The sequence below is a fragment of the Ixodes scapularis genome, unplaced genomic scaffold, assembly GCF_016920785.2.
Source record: "Ixodes scapularis isolate PalLabHiFi unplaced genomic scaffold, ASM1692078v2 PGA_scaffold6__148_contigs__length_123643588, whole genome shotgun sequence".
Classification (NCBI taxonomy): Eukaryota; Metazoa; Arthropoda; class Arachnida; order Ixodida; family Ixodidae; genus Ixodes; species Ixodes scapularis.
Window position 1 is genome coordinate 46,263,110 of NW_024609881.1, and position 9,917 is coordinate 46,273,026.

Consider the following 9,917-nt stretch of genomic DNA (forward strand, 5'->3'; position numbering starts at 1 on the left):
GAATAAACGAACGTGCGCTCCAAACCAGGGCCAACTTGCTAGAAACAGCGTCTCAGCTGAGACGGTGAAAGAAAGCACTGCCAAAGCCAGCGCACGAGCCTAGCGGGACACCGCGTCTCCAGGACGCTGTTCTAACAAGCCAAGATCAGCAGTGCAGAGAAAGGCATGGGCACGAGCGCGTGGCTTTGGAAAGTGGCTCCTACGCACGAGTTCACATACAAACAAAAGCGTTTGCTGAGCTAGGTTCACGCGCCTGTACCTTTGTCTTCACTGCCGACATTTGTGAGATGGAGCTATTTCACGCTTTGAATGTCGTTTGCAATATTCTGGCGTCGCGGTCTCCTGATTGGTCGACGCCGTGTCACAAATTTAGTTTACGCTCTAAGCGCGGGGGGAATATTCGGCGCTGGCGGCGGCCTTTGCTCCGCCTGTTGGCCGAACTCTCCCAATACACGGCTCTTCGCCTCGTCGCTCATGCGCGCCTCCCAGCGGCGCCCGCGACGTACCATCGCGAGCAGACGACAAGTGATCCGTGCAGTCAACGCGCATCGTATTTTCACTTGTGCGCCCCCGGTCCCGGTCAACTAAGAGCAGTAAGAGGAGCCAGGGGAACCCTTATTTTCTTTTAGTGCTGTGACGGACTTTTCACTGTTCGAGTGAAGTACGGCGACGGGACCCAGCTTATATGGTGCTCAAAGGGAACGCTCATCAGTTTGTACCTCCTACTCGCCGAGGTGGCTCCGGAGGCGGAGTTGCGGGAGACGAGTCTTCCGCGGCTGTCGAAGCGGACTGAGGCAGAGACGCGGCGCTTGCGTGGAGTGTCCTCGTACGGCGCGACGCCCAGATCCGCACTCAAAATCCGATAAGCCCGGTACATTCATCGATGATGGCAACCCGATCCCAAAGCTACGATGGTTGCAGCTAGGCCTAATGACCGACGAGCCGACCGGGCCGACGGGCTATCAACCAAACTCGCGTCCAATTGGCCAACCGCTTTCCTCCAATCGCTAAACTGTTCCATTTTACGTCATGAAGCGCAATGTTTTGCTTATTTAAAGTTGTTTTCTGCAATATTTAGTTTGCTAATAACTCACAAAATATTGCGAATTTCTGTAATATCTTTTTTCCTCGGTGTTCCTGCTTTCATGGAGCTCCGTTTCAGCGCGAACTTCAAACCGGTCAAAAAATTGTTGGTGGGCCCCTTTAAAGAATGAGGGGTCTCGCCGCACACGAAAGGAGGAAAAAAATATTTAGGAGGGAACTTGCGGACCATGACACGCTCACTCTCGGTTCTTAGCAAACAAACCTCGGCGCCTCGGGACACCTCGCCAGTGAGTCCTTTGACTTCCCTCCTTGATGCGCGTCTGCTAGTTATTAGACAAAAACAACGTACCGCTCGAGTTATTTCGCCTGCCCTCTCTGAAAGGCGAAGTCGAGCTTGCTTGTAAAGACCTGCACTTCTGAAAGTCGCAGGAAAGGTAAGACAGACGCAGACGACGTTGCGAGCAGACGACGTTGCAAAGGAGCAGACGACGCTGAGATAGGGGGTCGCGATCAGCCAATCAGGGCTCGGCGTTCTGACGTCACCGCTACTTCCTTTCTCATGCGCAGAAGACGAAAATGAGCCCACTTGCGAGGCGTATAATACGTATTACACGCATCGGTTCCCCAGTGGTTCATAGGTTTCGTGTTATGAACAACTGCTGCAGTTGAAGTAATTATTTTAAGACGGCCTTATTGTATAACGAGAAACCTATATCGGCTTAATTTATAAATTATTACAGTCGGGTAAACGTGCATTTTTATTTAAGTTGAAATGAAAGACCATATTTATGTGCGGAAGACTAATTCAAACGTGTATATGCTTTATGGCGAAAATTCTCCCGCGCTATGAAAGTGAACTGTACGGAAACTATTGTCAAAACCTAGATGAAAATACATCTGCAGAAAAGTTAGGACAATCAAACATTTTAAATTTCAGGTAAATATTTTTAGTTGTTATATTCTCCACTCTTTCAAAGTTGATAGCCTAGAGACTCTTACCCAAATATATCGCCATATTGCTTGCACCATTTTTTCACAGCCTGGTATAAGTCCTGTTGGTAATAAGTGTACAAAATAAGTCAATAAGAGTTACATTGATTGTTCAAGTAAGCTGTACGAAAAACGTCTCCCGAATCAGGTCAAGGATTTTTTTTAGTGAATGCTTTAAAGTGCATACCATTCACCCCACTTAAAGGGGTTGATTGACACGATATTGTTAAGAGGTATGAATAACTTAAAAAAAATCTTGTAGCGTCTTTCCTGATGACAGCTAACTTAGCTGTCTTCATGTTAACATGATATCTGGTAAATGAACTTTAAACAACTAAAATACCGTAGATATTTTAAAATGATTTGTTAATAGTATGTTAGGCGCAAATTGCAACTTCCCTTCTGATTATTATTTTAATGACATAAATATCTAACCAATCTTCCAAGCCATCTGCTCTTCGCGTTTTATCCGGATGCTATCATTGAAACATACTGCTAAGCAGTATTTTACTGGAACATGTTAAATGACTTATCGTCCCTCAACAATAAATCGTACCTTCCTTTTCAGTTCTATGCTTAAATGTAAGGCAATTGCTTAAAACATGCATGTGAACTATCGTGAAATCCAGACTTCAAAAAACGGTGTTATCTAATTTAATTTTTCTTTTAAGTTTTAGTACGCTGTTACTAACAACAAAAATATTACACGGTAACATAACCCATGAGATATGATTTTAATTAACAATTATTATTGTCATTTATATTTGGGCAAGAACATTCCTCAAAAACAGCAATAAATCATTCTAGGTCACTAGATTTTCTGTCATTGCGAAGAATACACTCTTAGAACGAGTAATTTAAAATAAAACTGTAAGATCCTTATCTTTAATCGAATGCGCGCACCATATCTTGGTGTATAAATTTATGCGAAAATTAACAAAGTTAAGGCAAGGGTGCAGGAGACTCTGCAACATATATTCCATAACCCTGAGGTGATAGAATCGACACTCAACAGGTGTAGACTTGGTCGTTCTTTCTCTCCTTTGAGTCTTGTATTTTTAAGATATATGCTTTCTCAGCGTTTAGCTCACAGATCAGAATAAACAACCAAAATCACCTTTTCGTGGTATTCCCAAAGGTTTCCCCAAAGCAGGTTTGGTTTGGGCCCAGGAATTCCAATGTCTTTGAAGTAAGAAAAGGTCTTCTGTCTCCATCTGTAAAACAGACACGTAATACATATTTGGTACTTCTTATGTTGATCTTGCAATTTTTATTGTCCAATCTGGCGTTGTTAAAAATATTTTGAGTCAGAGTTTATTGATGATAGCTTTTCAGCTCGGCTTTGATAATCTTCCAATTACATATATATTTTTTTAATTTTTATTCTTATCCATTTTACTTTTGTACCAGATCGAGATAAGGCCATAGGCGTAAAAAAACAATGCATCTGCAGAGTGTAACTGAGAAGGGTCAAACGATTTCTTTAAAAGCACACAAATAATAAAACATTTGTCGTCTGTCGGCACTTGAAAAATATCCTATATGTTTTTTAGTTTAGCATTTCTCAAATTATTGCATTTGTTCACCTAGCATATTGGTGGAAATCGCACTTGTTTTTATGCTATATTGAGTTTAAAAAATATTGCCACCGATTTTATAAAAAAATATTTGAATAACACAAACCTACGTTTTTATTGTTAGTTTATATAAATCGAAAAATATATCATGAAGTCATCAAAAGAAACTGTCTAAACAAAAAAATGAAATAGGGCAATTACTAAGAACCTTTACTCACGAGATTTCAGAAACAGCTAAGGAGAGTCGTTTCTTTTTGGTGACATAACAACTGATATCTATGTTAAACAAGGAAACAAATATCGATATATGGTGGTAATTTTTAAAAACCAGTTCGGACATTAAGATTATTTGTAAAGCGCTGCCTATATTGTCACGAATGACAATTGATGATGCGATGAAATCTGAAGCAGACTAAACGTTTAAGGGGGCGAACTTGTGCCGCCCCCCCCCCCCCCCCCCCAAAAAAAAGAAGCAAAATGAGAGGCGCTATCAAGCGGCTCCGGTGCAGTGTCAGACTCGGCTACTGCGCAACGGAGGCGCACAGCTGGGCACGCGGCGGCGCCAGTGCGTCTGCCGCGGCTATGACGTCACTCCTCTGGAACGCGCAGACCGGCGAGTCGCGCGCGGCGGCGGCTCCGGGGCGCCGGCTGTGCGCCGCGTGACGTCACTGCTCCTCTCGCATGCACAGCACGGCTCTCCAGGAGCCACGCGAAACTGCGCAACCTTGGCTAGCGTAACTCACGCTACAATAGAAAAAAAAGGCTAGCGTCGCAGGAGTCGATTCGGGCGTAACAACAGGATCGAACGCTGGGGCGAGACTAACTCCGGCTTGCCACGCGGAGCACCTTTCCTAGTCGCGTGGGTTTCTGGAACACTCGACCTAGAACGTTCGGCGCGTAGAACATTCGTACCTCGATGAGACAAACAAGTTCTAGAATTTGCGAGAGCGCCAAGAAAGAATAAATAAATTAACGTTGAGCTCACTGGAATTGAACCTAGATCCTCCGCGCGACAGCCAACCCGGTAACCATTCGGCCACGTACGCAGTCGCTCAGCGACACGCGTGGCATTGCTCCCCCATTTTAGGGCATCGTTTCGATGCGACGGGCCGGGATACAAAATAAGCGAAAGGAACAAAAATAATGGCAAACTGCGGAGACTTCACAGGCCACGTCTCACCGTGGTTCTCAACGCGAGCAGTGCACCTCCCGAGAGGCGTAACGAGGTGTCCTCCGGCGGTTCGTATTTCAGGTCCATCCCATTGCGTCGAGACTTCTCGAAGGCAACGAGAGAGCCTCCCACTCAATACTGAGTAGTCTGGTCCAGTGTCAACTAGCGCCGATGCGTCGTGGCCGTCGATACCAAAGTTAAGGTTGTTGGGCACCGTAGCAGGTGCGTCGTTGCGATGCGTGGCGTCGAGAAAGTAGGAACGCTCCGGCGTTCTTGGAGGCTCTTTACTTCGGTCGCGTTCGGCAACGCCAACTCCAGGCGTTGCCGCACTTAGTTTTCGCGACGAGATAGGGGGACAGGCTGTCTCGACGAGAGCGGCGGAAGGGCTCGGGGCGGCTCATGAGGCGGAGAACGTCTTCGAAGAGACTTGTGACGTTCTCGTTTGGCCCTTTACTTCTTGCTTGGAGAGGTTCTTCGGCCCGCTGACGTCGCTGCTGGCTGGCAAAGGTGCGTCGAAGCTCGGACTGGAAGTCTTCCCAAGCCGAAATTGACGCTTCGTGGCTTTCGAACCAGGTGTGCGCCGTGCCTTCCAGAGCGAAGTAAAATTCCGCAGGCTCTGCTCAGGCCCCCATTAGTTGAACCGGGCGACGCTCGCAGTGGCTCAACCAGTCGTCCACATCTTCATGAAGATTGCCACTGAAATTCACCGCCCCTCCTAGGTGGGGCCTGTACGTAGACGATAGACGTCGGTGCCGTTCCGTCTGCTGTGACGTGGTGTTCATCCTTGGCGTCTTATTCTTCATCGGCTGCTCTGGAAGTTGACCGAACTCCCGAGGCTGGTCTTGGTTGCGGCGGCTGGGTGGGGTGTGGGGTTCGTCGGCGGGGGTTGGTTTTCCGGGACTGGAAAATGATCGAACTCGACAGATCTTCTGAGGGGTACGTTTCACGGCATCGAATGCGGTACCCCGCACCTCTACCAAAATGTCAACAATGACAATTGATGATGCAATGAAAACTGAAGCAAGCTAAACGTTTAAGGGGGCGAACTTGTGCCCAAAACAAATAGAAAAAAAGGATAGCGTCACAGGCGTCGATGACCCCTGACAGCAGGATCGAGAGCTGGGGCGAGGCTGACTCCGACATGCCACGCGGAGCAAGTATTGTAGTTGCGTGGGTTTCTGGAACATTCGGCCTAGAACGTTCGGCGCTTAGAACATTCGAAAGTCGATCAGACAAGGAAGTTCTCGAATTTTCGAGAGCGCCAAGAAGAAAGAATAAAAAGAACATTTAGCTCGCTAGAATCGAACCCAGATTTTCCGTGCGACAGCCAAGCATGGTAGCAATTCGGCCGCGTACGCGCTCGCTCAACGACGCGCATGGAAATATGAGCCTTCGTGATTAACTAAAATTTTGCACTTCTAAATTATTTTGTAACAAAGTTAGATTAATACGCATATCGGACACACATCTCTTACCTTATTTTTTTTTTTCTCGTTATCGTGCATCATCACCACTCGATTGCAGCGCTATCCTTTTTGCCTACGACGGCAGATCTTTTCAACAGCAGCTGGGAAATAAGCCGCAGCATGCGAGAGAGGTCGTGCGGCAAAGAACTGGCAGTAAACATTGGCCGGATAAGAGGGTTCGCGTTCTGCGTAGAAGCGTCTTAGAAAGTTTGCCAACAGCAGGTATTTAATAGCATTGATTGCTACATTATAACTGCTAGAAATCTACGACATGATAAATTATCCTCAGTGAAAAAGTTGCCCCTACTGCAATTTATCTTATCAAACAACGAGTACCGAAAGGTGACAATAACCGTCGCCGAATATTTGATGAGAGTCTTAAAACTATCATTTGCGCAAGTAAAATCTTCACCCAATGTTCCGAGGATTATTTATACAATTAATATCAATAGTGTCACGTGCGCACAGTTCAAGGAATTTATGAATATCCGTTCCTCAACCGACATTTCTTCAAGTGATTGTTCGAGCCTTTTCAAACAATTTGCAAGGCAACAATTACTGTTCACCAAATGTAGCTGTCAAATTTCTGTTGAATGTTATCAGCCTGCCAAACAACTTTTATTTTAACTGAAGTGCCGACGAAGCGCCACAGATTGAGCACGAGCAATCAATCACATGTCTTTCGTGTCTTTTTGACACAAAAACATTGCAAGAGCTGTGGGATACTATAATTTTTGGCAGAAAGTTTGGAGATACATTTTGGTCTTAATAAATACATTTCCTACGCAAACTTAACAAAAAGTGTTGCTGTTTGCACAAAACGTTTCGGGCAGTGTCCATAGTTTCACTATGTTGAAATTACTTTTATAGCTGTGGCACAGTGAGTTAGATCATGAGGTTCGGCACAAAATTTTACGCATAACAGCGTTTAAGTTAAAAACATATATTTTTTGAGTTATTTAGTTACTAATTTAAAAGTTAATTTTGAAATAAATAACTTAGCTTGTGAGTTGTAAACATATCCAGTCCACAAAGTAGAAATATTAGCATACTCATCATCGTCAACAGCGGTATCACGTATATCTCGTGCAAAAAGGATATTTCTGTTGTGTCGAACATTGAATACCTACCTGTATAAAACGATTTTTTTGCAATATTTTTAACGCGAAATTTACGAAATTAGTCATTCATTTGCTATAAATATTGGATCATAATTCACGTATATTGTTTCGTTTCGCTCTAATAATACTTGAGCTAATTAGTTTAAATTTTAACGTTATATTATTTAAAGCACTGACTTTCTATAAGCAGACTTACATTTCGGGATCTAAATTTATTTCGAAATTCTCAAGCATTTCACTTTAATGTAAGTTGAACTCCCATATATTTTTACAATTTTTGCAAATACCCCAAAATTATCTTAGTTTAGAATTTATTTAGATAGTTTAAACATAATTTTAAGCACATATCACAAAAAATTCGACAAGCCATTTATATTTCAATGCCTCAGCTTATAAACAATAAACACCCAAATGGTGTACCTCTTTGTTTGCTATATTCTCATGAGCGATCACTATAACATTTTATGCATTGCAAAACTATTTTAAGCCTGCATATTTGAATATTAACTTAATTAGCTTATTTTATGCTCATTACCTTTGATGGCACAGACAGAATATACAGGGTGTCCCCGAAAAATTATTTACAGTATTTTTGCCACCTCAAAGGAAAAACCTAGGGATCGCGAAATGCTCACTCCCCGCCAAAATGCAGTGATATCAGTACGGAGCAGATTTCAAAGTTTCAAACTAACATGTTATCTTATTCCAAAGGTAAAAGATAATTTATAAAAATGCATTGAGCTCATGCCGTCAGCTGCCGATATCACGCCCCATTTTCCAACAACATTTCAGAAAACATTGGTAACGCTTGCACAAGATAACGGTTAGTTCTTAAACTTTGGCGTCTGGTCCGGATCGCCAGTGCTTTATTTGGGCGGAGACAAAGAAGTTTGCGATGCGTCGCTTATTTTTTGTGGTGGAAAAACTCTTAATATTTTTCGGGGATACGCTCTACTTCTCTAACCGCAACAACTGATGCCCCTCGGAGCCTGTGACCTTTTCCTGAGCGCGCCTATTGGCCATCGATCACCGGTGATCGATAAATTTCAAGTACCACCAAGAAATCAAATTAAGTGCGGAGAATTATGCTCCACAATCTCGTGGATAGCCGAAGAACTCTAGTTTAAATTTTAATGTGGGTTTAAGCTTAATCAAAAGCTGGTGAGTTGTCCAAAAAGTGCTGGGAACGATGGTTGCACTTGTCTAACAAGGCTAACTGGTTTCATCAGTATTCGTGATAAAAATGGCATTATTTACATGATTAACCTGCCTTGGGGCATATGTTTAGACCTCAAGAGCTCTGAGGACAATTTAAAAGATGTAGGCGTCACTTAGATCTTTGTCGGTAAGCACTACTATGATTTCCAATGCTCATCTGAGCCGGCATGCACGCTTTATGTTCCCAACAAGGGAGACAGAAATGCTAAATGGGAAGGATCTGCGATCAAGGCTATGGCGAAACCAAGGTAGGACACAAAGAATGCATTCTGCTGAAGACGTTAGGTGCACTATTTGTGTTTAACCAATATAAGCATTCCTTCGTTGAAAAACACACGTGTTACGGAGGCTAATTATCCGACGAGCCAAAAATAGACAACGTCGGTTAGAGTACAAGAACTTTCAGAAGTAATAGCCATTGGGGCGGGGGCAAATGTTCTGTATTCCGAATTTTTAGTATTTTTTAATTTTTTTACATAGCTGTAGAAGTTTTGGCTTTTATTAAGTTTTCCGAACATACATTGTACATTCAAGGAATAACATTTTTAAATATTTTTTAAGAAAAACAACTAATTGGCAACATTTTGATGTGTCATATTGCTCCGTAGGCAAGTTAGTTAGGAAAATAAAAGCGTTTGCATGAATCCTCTGAAAATTTCTACTTTTCTCGTGGTCAGGAAAGAATTAAGGACAAATAACTGAATGCATGAACTAACTCACCTTAAAAGTATGATTCCCAGAATGATCAGAACGGTAAACAAAGCAGCGACGGTATACATCTTTTTTTTTTTTAGCACACCAGGTTCCAGAATGATTACACCACAACGGCAGCAGTTGTTTTAGTTACAAACCTGCGGGAGACTAGGTTTAAAGGCGACTGAAGCAGACTGTTATCACATATAATCTATCACAGCGTCGATTCAACCCGTTTAATCTTGATAAGCACGCGGCGCTGACCTCTGCACAAAGATATTTTTGCATAGCCGAGAATTCAGCAACGCAGCTCGAAGGGATCAAGATTATTGTTTTGACCGAATGTTATATTGTTCGTGACCATCGGACGCCAATTAAGATGGGCACTTTCTGACGTCAGGTTTTGCCTACGTATGTTTAAATAGTTTAGAGTGTTTGTAGACTCTGGTTAAAATATATAACAACTATGTTTGATTGCGCACTTTAGAAGTCGCAAAGTTCTAAAACATTTGAGGAATTCCAGCAAAACTGCTTCTATACATCTTCAGAAAAGATATTATTGGGCCGTTCCACGTTAATCGTCACAAGCGTCGCGCTCGAACATTAACAAGAATAAAAAAAAGAAATCCGGGCTTTA

The 9,917-nt window shown here is 43.1% G+C and overlaps 1 protein-coding gene across 1 annotated transcript in view; it reads right to left on the reverse strand.

Annotated features, from left to right (window-relative positions):
* The window catches only part of LOC8030581 (cytochrome P450 3A14), a 53,002-nt gene extending 43,582 nt beyond the window's left edge, over positions 1 to 9,420 (reverse strand). The window contains exons 1-3 of the mRNA XM_040206709.2: positions 9,308 to 9,420; positions 3,152 to 3,248; positions 2,044 to 2,096 (exon numbers count right to left, since the gene is read on the reverse strand). Coding sequence (XP_040062643.1) covers positions 2,044 to 2,096; positions 3,152 to 3,248; positions 9,308 to 9,366 — 209 coding nt within the window. The 5' untranslated portion in view covers positions 9,367 to 9,420. The remainder of the gene's footprint in view (positions 1 to 2,043; positions 2,097 to 3,151; positions 3,249 to 9,307) is intronic.
* Positions 9,421 to 9,917: the final 497 nt, after the last annotated feature.